This window comes from Semicossyphus pulcher, unplaced genomic scaffold, assembly GCF_022749685.1.
Source record: "Semicossyphus pulcher isolate SPU_LCO1_2020_fin unplaced genomic scaffold, fSemPul1.0.p SCAF_9, whole genome shotgun sequence".
NCBI classification, from domain to species: domain Eukaryota; kingdom Metazoa; phylum Chordata; class Actinopteri; order Labriformes; family Labridae; genus Semicossyphus; species Semicossyphus pulcher.
The window spans coordinates 30,032,057-30,048,044 of NW_027211770.1; the positions used below are offsets into that span (position 1 = coordinate 30,032,057).

The following is a 15,988-nucleotide window of genomic DNA, read 5'->3' on the forward strand; positions in this document are numbered from 1 at the left end:
GATTTACATAACTGCATATTCACCCTTAATTCGTTTTTCAGTCATGTCAGGGCCTTCTGGTGAAGGTCCTACTATGAGACAAAAATAGAAACAAATAAAAGTTATTTTCTTAAACTAAATCATAGAAGAAAAACCTGAAACAGTTTTGTATTTTGTCCTTTTATTCTATCCCATCTCCATGCTACAGTCAATACTTCACAGTGACAATGGCAGCAACAGCCTCACTTGTTACATATAAAAGAACTAAACGACATTAGCTGCAGCTTGTAAAAATCCATTGATCAAACACAATAAACAGCCGAGCGCAGCAGAATGACCAGGATGTGCGCACGTAATTCATAAGTTGTGCATGCAATCAGCTGAAGAAGGCTTAACCTGTGGGGTTATGAGAAAGGGAGCATCTCCAACCTCCTCATCTCCCCCCCTCCGCCCCCGTCACCCACCCCCACACCCATCCACCCCCCCTCCGGAGAGAAAGGGTTAATTGGAGTAGGAATTTCATCGCACATCTGTCAGATTTTTAAGGCCGTGACGCACTGAAAGCAGAGAGTCAATGTGAGCAAAAAGGGGGAGGAGGAGGAGGAGGAGAAGGAGAAAGAGTTGGTGGTGAGATCGATGAAGTGGCAGGCAGAGGGAGGAGGAAAATCTCACGAGATAATGAAAGAAAAAGAGGAGAGCTGCTAGTGTAGAGCGAAAAAACGAGGCAGACCCGGAGATTTTTTGGAGTGGGAAAACAAAGACTGAGAAAAGGTTGAACGAAGAGCGCGAGAGAGATTCGTCTGCCTGTATCACCGCAGATGGTTTTTTGCACTCTGGTTTTGGTGAATGTAGCACCCCGGGGCGCAGAGGACCAATTGTGTGAATCTGCAGGGCTGCTCGGCGACACAATCGGAGACATGCACAGGACGGACAACAGCCGCGGACGCGCTCTGAGAAGTGGAGAATAAAAGGTAGGATTCTGGATTTCTATAAACCTTCACATGTCGAGGATTTTTTCCCTGAATCGCCATCATGTTTGGTAGTTTAGTTACGGATTCGTTCAGATTCATTACATGTGGTGTAAATATGCAAACGCACTGCTAATATTCGCCTGTTCGCATGCGCGCTAAGTCTGTATTCATAACTTTGCATTAGAGCGAAAAATAGCAGTTTCTAGAATGAGGTTTGGTAGAGGTGATTAAAAAACTGTTATCGTTGTTTTCTCATGTGTTCCGCGTGAGGTGGGAGCCAAATTGATTAAATGCTTCTATTATTGTTCTTATTTGTGATGCACGAGAGTAAATTCATGTGTTGGGCTGAGAAAACAAACGCTTTTCGGTTGTTTTTCTTCCCTGTAGCGATGAAAGTTTAAATACAGCGGAGTAACAGCGCTTGTCTTGTCTCACGCAGGCACAAAGCGAGGCTTCTGCCGAGGAACACACCAAAGAGACAAGAGAGCAGAGTGCTGATGCACAAGAGAGAATAAAAATCACAGCCAGAGCTCCTGATGCTGCTGCAAACTCGTTTTCCTGGAGTTTGAGGGAGTTTGAAGACAGTACTTAACGTTATCAGATAATTAATTAGACACCCCATAAGCCCGGAAATCAATTAATTCACAAATCAATAAATCCATAGTCTGGTGTAACAAGAGACCTTCCAGACTAGCTAGCGCGGCTGTTGAACAACAATAACAAGAGAAGAGCAACAACAACACAGGGCGAGAAGTGCACATTTATTTGTTGAAATTGAAGATGGATGGGGGTCTAGGGGAGATGTCCCTCCACAGCCACTCGGAGCTGGCTCACAGCCAGGACGGCAGGGCCATGCTGCACTCGCGGGACCTTTCAGCTGCTTTCCCCAGGCCTTCCCTCGGGGGACCCTCCATGTCTCTGGAGCATGAGCCCCGTCCACCAGGCTTCGATCACTCCATGTCCGCGCTGGGCTACAGTGGTGACTCCCCGTCCAGCTCTGGCAGCACCTACACCACCCTGACCCCCCTGCAGCCCTTCGATGACAAGTTCCACCACCACCATCACCACCACCCCTGCCTCCCCGTCAGCAATGTCATCGGCAGCTTTACCCTCATGCGCGAGGACCGGGCACACCTCAGTACCAACTTCTACAACCCCTATGGCAAGGACCTCGCCATGTCTCAAACCCTCTCGCCCCCCTCCACAGGCTCAGGCCTGGGCTCCTCCATGCACGGCTATGGCAGCCCCAATGGCAATGCCGGTCAGATGCTCCACGGCGGCTATGACGTCCACGGTGGGAGCCTCTTCTGCAGGACATCAGATTTTGGACGTGAGATGTCTCCACCAGGCCTTGGAGGAGGTGATGTGTCAGTGGGGCATCAGCTGAACAAAATGGAGGCTCACCAGCACCCACCAAGCCACCACCCTCACCTGTACAGCCAGCACTACCAGCCCCATCATCACCCGAGCCAGCAGGCCTCCAAGATGTCCGAGCACCTGCACTCCTCTTCGTCCGCCGCATCCTCGCCCGGAGAGGGCATGCTGCCGGGCGGAGGAGGGGGCGGCGCTGGGGAGGAGATCAACACCCGGGACGTGGCCCAGAGGATCATCACCGAGCTGAAGAGGTACAGCATCCCCCAGGCCATCTTCGCCGAGAGGGTACTGTGTAGGTCACAGGGCACGCTGTCTGACCTCCTGAGGAACCCCAAGCCCTGGGGCAAGCTCAAGTCCGGCCGCGAGACCTTTAAGAGGATGTCCCGCTGGCTGCAGGAGCCCGAGTTTCAAAGAATGGCCTCGCTCCGGCTAGAGGGTAAGATCAGGCTTTGCTCTCTATCTCCCTCTCACACACACACACACACACACACTCTCATACAGAAACCACAACAACAAACACACACACTCTCTACATTTGTTTTCCCCAAACACCTTCCTTCTCCATGTCTTCTAAAAAAAAAAAACTCCTCTCCAGCACTCAGTATGCAGCTCAGGTTGAGACATGAGGAAAAGCATCATACTGATGTTTCCCTCCTTCACACCACTGTGAATGTTCCACTGGTTCGTCTATTGTCTCAACAGCCGGGGTAATAAGAACTTAGCAGCACATTGAGGTCAGTTTGAGAAAGAAAAGGGGCCATATGTGCCGTTCCTTTGTTTACTTTGCTCCCAAACAGCTCCTATTGATTAGTACAGTAGCTACAATAAAAAAGCCACAGACATTTGCCCTCTTCTTAAATGAACCATGAAGATCAGCGTGAGCAGCGGCGGGCAATTTAATCGCTTTTGAGCCCACAAAATAATTTGTGCAGATATGCCACTCTGGAGCGATTGATTAATTCGAGCAGTGATTTATATCTGCTCAGCGCGCGGCTGAAGTTGACTTGGCAAGGTAGCTGATGCAAATTAGACTTGAGCCTTTGCCAGACGTCTTTTATCAACGTCGTCACCAAGGCAATTACTGCGCGGCTAAATACAAATGTTGTTCTGCTGCGAGGCAGCACCTCGCACGAGATTCTGCACATCTGGAAAACAAGATGTTGCTGCTGAAATGTAATCATGAGGGCTGAATCGATTAGTGCACCGTCAGGAAATTAATTGACTTCTTTCTGGATAATCAGTTCATAAAATTCACCTGTAAATCTAAAATGCTAAATGTTAGCTCATTCCAGCTTCTTAAATGGTGAGAATTTTATTCATTTTTCTGTTTTATTTTTTCGGGTTCTGGACTTTCTGGTCCAACAAAATCAGCAATTTTAGGACGTAATTTTTGGCTCAAAGAATTAATAACGCTCCCTTTTTTACTATTTTTTTTGCATTTTCTAAACTTAAATTAGTATGAAAAATAAGAAATCAATGGAGTCTAAAAATCATTTGTTCAGGCCTTGTAGTATTTATACAGATTTCACAGGGTAAAGATTTTTTTGAAAGGCACATTGTAATCTGCTGCTTGACATTTAATATTCTTCGGGGATGTGGGCAGAAGACACGACAGCACGCTGTACAGTGCCGTGTTACAGTGTTGTCCCTCCACAGGGACCGAGGGCCCATCTGATACACGGAGCACAGAAAGAGATCCAAGTGAACACAGTAATACGAGACGAGCATGGACCAGTGTGTGCGTGTGTGTGTGTATCTGCAAGTGGTGTGCTCACTGCGGGGGTCTGTGAGCGCTACGTGTGTGTGAGCCTGCCCAGTTGATCACTGCTTTTCGCTCTCTGTCAGCAGCTCGACTGATTAAGCCCAACAACACAATAGGGTTCATAGGTAATGATTGTGCACTCTTGCAATCCCTTCACAATTATTGATCTTTGATTGTTCGGCTCTGAGAGCACATGTGTACATCCTCCATTCAGCAAAACGTTACAGCAATCACACCCCAAACCCTCTTATCTTAAGCTGACTTATCTCCTGGTTTTGTTCTATCATTTGACAGAATTGTGGTTTGATGAAGCCAATCCTGCGACGTGTGAATGCTTTGTATGCAAAACGCCTCTCCCTGCCACACAAAAACCCAATCTTCCTCATGATAAAACAGCCCCTTTGTTCTGATCATCAATCATTCTTTCTTTATTTCCAGCATCCTTGTTTCCTCCTTTACAAACACAGACGTTATTTTAACGAGTCAGTCCTCCAAGTCCGAGCAGCCGATCAATCAGACTCATAAAAAATTAAGGTCCCTACACAGAGAAGTGTGCTAATGTTTGACGATGCTGCTCTCTCGCTGCCCCCACACACTCTGAAAATTGCATATTTAGTTCTTGGCAAAGAAGCCACAATTTGGACAGCTCGGCACTTTTCTACATAACCTACTTTCCGAAGGGGGTTGTTGTGTTTTTCCCCCCTCTTGGCCAACCCCCTTTTGTTTAATTACAAGCCTCTATTGATTTCCATGGGAAAGAGCAGCACGCCTTGCCCACACACACCTCGGCCGCATCGGCAAATCGAGACTGGAATTAGAATGCGCGGTGCCCTGTGCTCTCCGGTCTGAAGATAGCTCGAGTGCTCTCTGCTTCACGCCTCAAGTTTTAAGATGATCCTCCTTAATGCAGCACTCGCTTAAATACATAGAAGGCCCTTCAGTGTCAGCCAGCAGCTCTTTGTTATTTCCATAACTGTCTTTTCTATACGGAGTGCTGCAGAGCTCTCACAGTAATTATTGAAGGTAGCTGCTGCCATTTTGTCTTCTCAAATAATTGTCTTTCTGCAGAGACATTTTGCAAAACACGGAGGAGGTGATCCCTCGGATTTATCCGCAGTATCTTGTGTTTTTTTCTCCGTGTGTGTGTGTGTGTGTGTGTGTGTGTGTGTGTGTATACTCTATGGATTACTGTATATGAGATGCATCTCTAGCCCAACCTCAGGCTGTGGAGGAGGCAATCAGGATTTAGAAGAAGGCGGGATAAAGACCACACAGCCTATGCTTCGACACTTAAAGTCAAGGAGTGGGGAAGGAGGGGGGATCAGACTATAACTTTAAAGATGATGGCCGAAGCCCTTGACTAAAGGTCTAAATGAATAAGAAAGGTCAATGCGGTTTACGTGTCGGCTCCAGTGCCTGCACCACCCCCACAGTAATGAAAGCCACAAAGCCTCGTCCACCTCTCGCTGCGTACAGTCCACATTCTGCCAGCCGGGCTCAAAGGTCAGAGCCGATTCCATTTACATATCAGCAATTGTAAACAGGCCGACGTGGCCTTACAGCTGCGCAGCACCTAACAAACACGGTTGTTTTGTTGTTTTTTTTGTTTTTTTTATCTGGCTCTTGCAGCTTCTCCGGCGCTGAAGGGGTTAACCAGCCTCTGTGGGTCGAGGAGTCTGAGCTGCACAGATTTAATCAATAATTTCTATCAGCCCCTGGCCCAAGAAATCAGCAGGGGGTGGGCTGGGGGGCTGAGGGGGTGCAGGAGGGAGGGGGTGGTGGGGGTGTTCTGGCTAGGAGGAGGATGAAGAGGAGGGTGGGTGGGGGGGTGTAGGTTGAGACGCCGGGGGGTAGGGAAAGGGCTTTCGATCACGTTTCAGCAACACGAGACAGGGGCATACATCATGATTAGGGGCTGTTCCCACGATCATAAGAAGCCTATAGGGGAATATTTATGTCTCCAGGAGTAGCCCCAGCGTCGGGGATTTATAGCATGGTAATTGTGAGCCTTTTACACATGATTACAGCATAAGGAAGCATTTACTTAATGGTCGGCGTTATGATCGTCAGGAAGGGAGAGAGGGAGAGCGCCGAGGATGGGATGGAGGAGGAGGAGGAGAGCGTCAGGACACCCTGACTCCTCCAACAAGCCATAAATCCGCACTACAAGCAAGCTAGCCAGCACTATCATGTCATTCCTTTCATTACTACATGAGCTGAGAGTGCACCACCGTATATACCATCCATAGCTGCAGCAGCACCACCTCCTCCCAACCCCCAGCCCAGAAATATTGATGGTGGAGATGGTGTAACGCCCGTGAAAAATGTAGCATTTGGGGAGAGAAAAATAATTTCACTTGTAGTGATATTGACATGCCGCTGACATCTTGGCCTGTTCAGATTTTAATGAGACGTGGTTCGATAACTCTCAGAAATGCAAACGAGCTCTGGATGCCTAAAAGCTAACAGGCACCTGTAATCTCAAGTTGACAAGAGCGCATCCCCGAGTCAAAACATTTCCTTCAGATAATGATTTTAGAGGAGAACATACTCGAGGAAATCAGATTTATTCATGTCCAGTTGAGTGCTTAAGTTTCACAAACTCGGCTGGATGTCAAAGCAATCAAAGCCCGACCGTGCACTCGCATGGCTCCCGCCCCGGCTGTGATGCCGCTGTTGTGATGGCACTCGCGTGGAAGAGCTGCCAGTAAGGTCACACTTATTTCTCAAGCGCTTCGCTAATGGGAGAAATTTGCCGCTGTGAGTTTGAAGAGGCGGTCATACAGTAAACATCAGCAGCAGTCCGCGCTGTGTGAGATGTTTCTCAATGGGGAGATGTAAGCCAATCAATCGATCTTGTCAGTGCTGTTTTGAGGGCATCTGTGGTTTATATAATGTATGTTTGTAGCATGATTGTGTCTGTGTGTGCGTTAGGGTTTAAAATATGTGGTTTCAAGGTTGCTGCTGGCTGATATCTCTATTTAATCAAGTCATTGTTGCCAATAATGGAGTTCAATCAAGCTTGTTTTCTTAAAACAAAGGAAGATATCTATCAGTAGAGAAATATTCCTATTGGAAAGATTCTTTCTAAAGAGGGTTGATGATGTTTTTTTCATTCATTTCTGGAAAATGCTTCTAAAAAGGTTCAGCTTAGTCGGAAATAATTTTAGTATCCTGGCAGATTTTGTTTACTGGAACATTTGAGGCTTTTCTTCTACATAAAAATGATATTTACATGAAAATATTTTACAGTGAATGTTTTCTTTGGCTTTTTTAATGCTTAAAATGTCTTAGGATTCAATGTAACCCAAACACTGAATATTCTGGAGATGTAAAGGCTTCTGAAACATCCGAATCTAACTCTAAACTAAATACAGGGGTTGTTATAAAATAGATAAATACTAAATAACACATATTTCATAGAGAAACCGATTCTGTTTCTCAAGGCCAGTATTCACTAACATCCAGCATCTGCACTAAACCACTGCTCCTCCCTGAGTGTGAGTGTGTGATTATTTGTGTGTTGTGTGCACATGCACCAGTGCTTACTCTTACAAACTCATTTGATACCATCAGCAAAACAGTCGCTCAGCCGCACAGTGCTGATTGAAACCTCTTAAAAGTGTGCATTTAGGTAATTGCACGACTCCCCCCAAATATGTTTTAGTCCACTTAAGGCTTCTAAACACCGAGGGCAATGCCGACTCTGCTTGTTTCACTCACCCCTGACGTAACCCGCCTTTAATAGAAAATAAATTAGTTCCCCCTAAAGTGATTATTACTCACTCACTGCCGCCACATGTAAATGACTTTTATGAGAAACTAATGATGTTGAAGTGTCCACTAAGGGAAAGGGAAGAGAGGAAGTGGAAGGAGATGGACAGAGAGAGAGAGAGAGAGGAGAGGGGGGGGTAGGGAGGGGATGGGAAGTTGGCTGGGTACACAAAGGCATAAGGTTGGTGTTGTGTTTCCTGTAAATACAGAATTACAGCGTGTTAGAGGGGAAAGGTTCAGCGATGGATATGCAGAGGAACATGCAGCCAGAATTCAAAATGCTCGTCTGATTCTCAAAATGGATCTGAGCTCAGCCCACGCACATCGGGCTATTTTTCTTCCTCACTGAACCAAACTGCTGCTTTCTTTTTTTTTGCAGGGTAATTTTTTTTTTTTTAATCTCAGACTTTTTGTGAGGAAATATTGATTATATAATTGGGCGGGCTGCCGCAGCTACAGTGGTGTTTAACCCAGACCCTGTTTTTTTCTTTTGTTGGTTGGTGTGAGACTGACATTAAAAAACAAAAGACAACAAGACTTCGTCACCTCTGAGGCCGACTGAAAAGTTTGAATAAGGCCAACTTTGACTCTGCGCTAATTTAGTAAGAAATAATGACCGTTTTCATCCTCTGTGGACAACAGCATGAATAACAAACACAGAAACAACGCATATTCTCTGAGTGAGTAAGGCATAGCCTGAATAAAATAAGACAACTTTAGCAAACATTTTATTTAAAATACAGTTTCAAGAAGTTAAAAATCAATTTCATAGTCTGGAGTGGTTATCTGAACGTTCTGATGTTTTGGCCTCAGTGTTATTTCCTCTCTGCCTCTGTATGCAAATTATTAAGTGTGCAGGTTCAAATGTAAAGCAGACATAAACTTAAAAGTACAGAGGCACACAAGGTCCTTGCTAAAAGGTTGAACAGTTGCACTCCAAGTGGCCCAAGTATTAGCATAACATTTTAATGATGTTAAAATTGTAGTTAATAATTTAAACATTTTAAAAACCACGTGCTACGTTATGTCCAATGTAGCATGAACTAGGAGCGTAACTCGTCAGCCATAAAGGTCCAAAAACAATCAAGAAACAGGCTCATTAAAATCACTGTAATGGTATAATTATCATTATTATTCATTTAATAATAAAATATGATAATAATAATTATAATCATTATTATTGTGGAGGTGGCTCATTTATTGTCACATTGTTGCTATCTGCAGTGTAGTAGTACTTTGACTTTGGTTTGGTGCAGGTGGTACATGTTCTGAAAGATTGGGGACCTCTGCTTTCACAGATTTACATGTCACTTGTTACGATAAATAAATTGCATAATTAGATTGTAGCTAAAGAAAAAGAATGATTGCTGTTGATCTCGTTGGCCCTTGTGCACAATGAGAACTCTGACTGCGGTAAGGTTTTTGGGAAACTAGCCGCTGTCAGTGGATAACAACATCAGATTTAGCATTTGTCTTCAGGCCAGCTGCATGTAAAAATGCATGCTGTTTGATCATGATAAAAACCATGAAGAGCTTTGGACTGGGTGTAGCTATCTGTTTTATCCCAGCCGCCTACAGCAGCTCACTGGCAATAAGATGTGATAGGTTGAACATCTTGATTCCCTTACTGCACAATGAAACAAGTTGCTGATTCATCTCTTTTAACTAATCAAAGTTGCTTAGCTAATCTGTTTTCTTTCAACAAATCCACTTTACCTCAGCTTAATCCATTTGTCCTAGTTAGAGAGCCAGTCTGTTAGCTAACCTGTTTCCCCTTTCCTTTTTTTAATTCATCCTTTATCCGTGTGCCTGCAGCCTGCAAGCGGAAGGAGCAGGAGCAGAGCAAGCTGGAACGCAACCAGGGCCCCAAGCGCACCAGGCTGGTGTTCACGGACCTGCAGCGGCGCACGCTCCTGGCCATCTTCAGGGAGAACCACCGCCCGACCAAAGAGCTGCAGGTCACCATCTCCCAGCAGCTGGGCCTGGAGCTCTCCACTGTCAGCAACTTCTTCATGAACGCCCGCCGACGCAACCTCAACAAGTGGGCAGATGAGGGCCGTCCCTCCTCCACGGGTTCCTCGGGCTCCAGCGTTTCCTCCTCCGCAGTGTCCTGCAGCACGGCATGATGACGGACCGCCGTGGAGGTGCGGTGGGGAGGGCGCCGAGGGAGCAAGGGGGCACATAGACTGGTCTAGGCAGAGATCAGCCGTAATAAATGTCCTCCTCGTTATCAGAAGGAGTGACGGAGCCAGCTATTACAGATGATTTTATGAAGACGAAGCATTTTCCCAAACCAAAGTCGATCGCTCCCTTGAAATAGAAGGGGGCGATACCCAGAGTGATATGAGCGCAGGATGTGAGGTTCTGCTTGTATAGTCAAGGGTGCAAAGATGATTTGACTCAAAGACGAGTCACACCCTTACATAGACGCCATCTCATCGCATTATTTTAATTATCTAGATTTAGAGATAATGAGGGTATTACAAATCAGGAGAAAGCATATTTTGGTGTACCTTCAAATCTATAGTCATCTCTCCAAACGTGAAGAATCAAGAGGTGCCGTTTGCTCACATCTGGAGAGCTCCATTGTGTAACTTCTTAATCAAAAGTGTTCACCATCATCCAAAGACGTTAACCCCTCCCTCCCCTAACGTTCTTATGCTCTTGTTTTTTCCTCAAGAATCAAAGTGAAAGAGGAAGAAAAGGCATTTTTTTCAACTTCACTTTTTTTTTTTCCTCAAGAACCTACTCCCCTTTCTTAGCATGTGTCCTTGATGGTTCCAAGGACTGTATGGCTTTGTTCCAAGTTCGGAGCCTGGAATTATCAGGAGGGTTCTGTAGCGTCCGTGACTCCCAGATGTCAATCATTTTCCGTCAACAGGAGCCTTTCCTGTATTTTGTGAAGACGGTCCCACTTTGAATGAATCAGAGTTTTCAAGGGGGAACCGCAGTGCATCTTGCCGTACGCCAGGACAGAATCAATAAACACAAGAAGCAAAAACAGACTTATTGGTGCAACTGTCTAGGTTAAGACTCTACGTGAGCTTCCAAAAGAAAGCTCCACAGCCATCTTTTGACTCAAAATCAAGCCAAAAAAAGAAAAAAACCTTTGAACAAAGGTCCACGGGGAAGAGATACACCTGACACAATGTATAGTGACATTGTAGTATTTTTTCCACTCATTTCCAAACTACTGTACACACCTCTGCTCCATTACGAAATCTTTTTTTACAGATGTCTAGAAAATGGAGGAATGTGATTCTTTCAGCCCTTTTTTGTACAGATTTCAAGCACATCGCTCTATTTATAGAAAACACGTTGGAAGTGCGGGGTAGTTTGTTTCAGCCCTGCTGACGTACAAGGTCATTTTTTTGGTCCACAAAGGAACGGCTTTAACATGCCTCCTTATAGCCAATAGTTAAATCAAACCAAGAATGTTTCAAATGCAATTGCTGATCTGATCAATGTATTTATTACTGCATTTGTGTATTTATTGTTTTCCCTTTTTCTTTCCTCTCTCTATTTATTTGGTTATTTATTTATGCTATCTATATACTGTAAGTATTTATTTAACAATGCTCTGTATGTCTGTGTGAAACTGAAGACTTTTTCTGATGGGCACTTTTAGCTGTAGAATCCCATCGTAATACCAAAGATTAACATTGCCTCCCTGAATGTACGGCCTGAATCCCTAAACCCAGTACCCGATCCCGACCCGGTCCAGCCCGACCTACCCAGTGATGTTACGTATCTCTCTATCTTCAAGGCCTGGCCTTTGTTTTTGTTTTTTGTAGGAAAACGGGGATTTCTTTACTTTTGCAAATGTCTCTGCGGTCAGCTCTTAACGCCAAGGCCAAAGCTTGTTTGAATGTTGTGATAATATTTATAATTAATAATACTATGAATAATAACAATAATAATGATAATAATTATGATGTGGCATCCCATAGGTTCACAGGTTGCTTGTAAAGTTGTGTTCAGACCAATGCCATCTGGCGGAGAGTGTAAAGTGTCTGGGGACCCACTTAAAGCGCCGTCTGAAGGCCCCATTAAGTGCAAGTCCTTCAGGGTCACATGCAAACATGCGTACAGTGTGTCTGCCTGGGGAAATGCATGGTTGTGACCCCCCCCCCACCCCCATCTCTCTCACCAGCCCCCCTCCCCAGTGCAGCGCAGACACTCCTGTCTATGTCCAACTCAGTGTGATCTCACCGTCCTCCACATGCCAAGCCCTTCTGCCAGTTGTCTCAGTTCCAATAGGGTTCGTAAGGTTCATCCTCTGACCTTTGGGGTTTTAAAGGTGGGTTCCTCATTTCTGGAGGTCTTGGGTTTATGTACCTAACGTTCTGAAGGTCTTGGGAATTGTTCCTGGCCTTTTAGGGTCTTTGGGTTTGTGTCTGGCCTACTCGGGTTCTTTCTGGGTTGTCCCTCATCCTCTTTGGATCTCTGATTTGATTGCAAGGACTCTTAGACTTTGAGGGATCTTGGTTTTTTGTACCTTGGGTTCTGGAGGTCTTAGGGTTCGTTTCTGGTCTTCTAGGGTTTTGAAAGCGTGTTCTTAATGTCTGGGGATCTTAGATTTATGTGCCCGGAGTTCTGAAGGTCTTAGGGTTTGTTCTTGGACCTTTGGGATTCTTCTTCTGGGTTCTGTTCTGGGTTCTGAAGTTATTAGGGTTCATACTGGTCTTGTTGGGTTATAAAGGTGTGTTCCTCATTCCTGGGGATCTTGGGTTCATGATCCAGGGGTTCTGAAGACTTAAGGATTTGTTCCTGCTCTTTTGGGATGTAAGGGGTTGTCTCTTGCCTTCTTGGGTTCTTCTGAGTTGTTGTTCATCTTCTGTGGATTTCTGATTTGATAGTGAGGCCTCTCGGATCCCTAGAAGTACAAAGTCAATGTCTTGAAGCCTAAGAGTTGGTTTCTCACCTTGTAGATTTTGTTGCAAGGCTTCAAGTGTTGGGGTTTGTCCCTTGCCATCTAAGAGTGTTTGGGTTCATTCCCGACCATGTGGGGTTCTTGGGGTTTGTTCAAAGTTTTTCTTAGGGTTCCTCCAGCAACTTGTACAGGCAGAAGTGATTTGATTTGTCAGCATTCTGCATCGTGGATGCCGAGATCAGGAGAAAAATTACTCAAGACCCGATTCTCTGACCCCTGTGTAAACGCTGCCAAAGAGTGGCGAGGATAGCTTGGCCGTTTTCCACACAGTCTCTCTCTCTCTTTTTTTCTCTCTCTTTCTCTGTCTTTAACATTGGAAGGGGCGGATTGCCAGGGCCCCCTTCACAGCGTGCACTTGAAAGACGGGCGGTCATGAAAGAGGCCATCGACTTTTTCGCAGACTTCAAAGGGGAGGCTTTTTTCATCCCGTCTCCTCTCTGGGTATCTGGTCTGGGGTCCGCTCTTGGCCAGACCTGTGGGCTTTAGGGGGCATTCAAAGGGGGCGGGGGGAGATCAGAGAGGAGGCTGAATCATCCAGAATGAGGATGATGGTAGTGGTGTGTGTGTAGGAAAGGTGGGAGGGAGGTTGTTTGAGGAATAGGAGGCGTTGGAGTGGTGGGGCATGGAGCTGAATTAAACTTTAATGAGCAACAATTGTAAGCATGCTGAGAGCAAAGGGGGGGCGGTGGTGGGGGTGTGCAGTTGAGTCTGTACGGGGGGGGGGGATAAGAAATAAAAGACCTCAGAGGCTCCTCTGCCGACCCCTGCTCGCTACTGTCATTGTATCAAAGCTGAGGTGACACCTTTCAGGTTTCTCTTTGTCTCTCTGACTGGGAGCCTAAAATGGAGACAGAGCTTTTTGTATTGAGCCACCTTCTGCTCCTGTCAAGCAGGGAAGCTCTTCCCTTTCTGTACAGAGGGGAGGCGGGCGGGCGGGAGGAGGAGTGAATTTACTTGGCTGCTGCAGGTGATCCGCATTGCCATCTAAGCCTGCGGCACCCCCTAGTGGCTCTTCTAGAAATTTGACCCAGAAACAAGTCTGGAAGCCAAGGCCGTCGCAGAGCAACTTCGAGGGGAGTGGAAATAATAAAATAGCAGAACTGAAAGCTGATATATACTTTCAGAATAAAAAAAAGACAAAAAAGACCAGAAAAAAAATGTAATTTTTTGATAAACCAAAAAAAAAACAACAACCAAAGATTGATGGGTAACTGCTAAATCAATATGTATCATGGGTAGTTTTAGCAGTTCCCTATCAGAGCTACCGTAGCACTCAGAGGATTCAAAAAGCACCAGTGGGGTTCCGTGTGCTGACTATTTATGTTCGAAAACAGTATTATGTTGACCTGGAACTGAGAAACTGACATGAGGCAGTGTCTTCAGATGGAAGTCTTTTGACTCTGTAAACCCCAGTGTCCCCCTGTCTGTCCCTTCCCTCTCCCCTGTGTGTACATGAAGACTTTACCCATCTACCTCAACTGTGTGAGATGTTGTGTGGCAAAGATATTCCTTAACCAAAGAATCCATCCTGTCAGGGTGTCTGTCTAACTATCTATCTATCTTGTCTGTCCATCCGTCTCTTCTTCATGCCTTTTACTCCAAACCAAATGTGCTGGAATCAATCCATAACAGGGGCCGAACGAGGCCCCTCGTCCAGCCAAAGCTTAAGTCCAGTATGCTAGAGTGTCCCATTGATCCATTTTCTGTATATAACTAAAATCATTCTCAAGACCAAAAAAAGAAGGAGGTGACAATCCAAGCAAGGAGGATCTTGCTGTAATCAACGTTGCCTATTCCTTGTTTTCCGAAAACTAGAATCATGTGACTTGCTATAACAGAAAAGCCCAAGAATCAAGCACTCATCCAAAAATAAAAAAAGGTCGGAGGAGACAGAAGCTATTTTTCCACATTTGTAAGCCACCCCTCCCACCCGTTTTTTCCAAAATGTTTAGTGTAGTTGAAATACTGTTTGATCCCACTGTTGTAAGTAGGAATTAATGAAATCCATACAAAAAGCTTTAAACGGGGAAGAGCTGAGGGAAATATTATATTTGACTGAGTCTGACTTTCCTCAGCTTGGACTCGACCCACCATGCTTTATCGTGCCATTCTTGTCCATGTGTTAGACTTACTAATGAATGTGGCTAACCAACCAAAGGCTTTGAAAAAAAGATACACAACACTTTAAACGTCAATCATGGTGGGACATTTTGTATCAACAACTAAAGAAAATCCCTTTGAATACCTCATGTGAAAATTGTTTGTTGTGATGTTGCACTAAAAAAATAAAAATGACTCATTTGTAACCCAACGCTGCTCTCTGCCGACTTTATTCTGACCTTGTTGGAGGTGTTAGCGAGGACTCTTTCTGGGTTTTTAAAGGCCAACACTGACATATCTTTTTGAAAATGTTGCTGTTTTTAACTCTGCTTTTAAATGGAATTATATTTATATATCAAAAATGCAGGAATTCCCCCCCGAGTTCCCATAAAAGGCGACTATAGTGTTATCTGATTCTGCATGTTTACGTGTTTCCTTTAAATCAAGTTGCAAGGGAGGGATTTTACGCAAATATTGTTGCAGTTCAAACACGAACACAGCGACCACCCAGGTCAAGTCTAGCTAGCTCCTACATCCTGTGCATTATGAGGGAGGGCACAAAATTAGCATATGCCCCCAAATGCAGGATGAGTCGTTAACATTTATTGTAATGTTTTCCAGGACAGCTTTTGATTGTGCCAAATGTTTGTGAATGCTGGGAACTTAAACGTTTACCTTAAGTAGCTTAAGTCTTTGCATGACACATATACAGTACATAGTTTGCATTTTACATCAATGCTTTATGACAATATTCAAATATTACATCCTAATGATGTCTTAACATTAAACACATATATTAGAAGTTTTTGTTTAATATTTGGTCATAATTCACTCTCACATCATTTTTGGAAGGTTTCATTTACCACGACAAAACCACATTAAGTACTGCGAGTTTAAAACAACATGCTGGCTGCATTTTAGAGATTAAAATGATTCAATTTTTATATTCTCTGTTTAGACATCTAATCTTTCATTCAATATATTGATTACAAAGTTCATGCACATATTAATGAAATCGCTAAATATGATGGTACAGCCAATAAATTTAGCTGAACACGAACTGAATGACAAAGTATGAGGGGAAAAACACTAACC

General features: G+C 44.7%; 1 protein-coding gene across 1 annotated transcript; it reads left to right on the forward strand.

Moving 5' to 3' along the window:
* The first annotated feature begins 1,730 nt into the window (after positions 1-1,730).
* onecutl (one cut domain, family member, like) lies at positions 1,731-9,986 on the forward strand. Its single transcript, XM_069657078.1, has 2 exons — positions 1,731-2,760; positions 9,676-9,986. The coding sequence occupies exons 1-2, from the start codon at positions 1,731-1,733 to the stop codon at positions 9,984-9,986; spliced, it is 1,341 nt and encodes a 446-aa protein (XP_069513179.1).
* Positions 9,987-15,988: the final 6,002 nt, after the last annotated feature.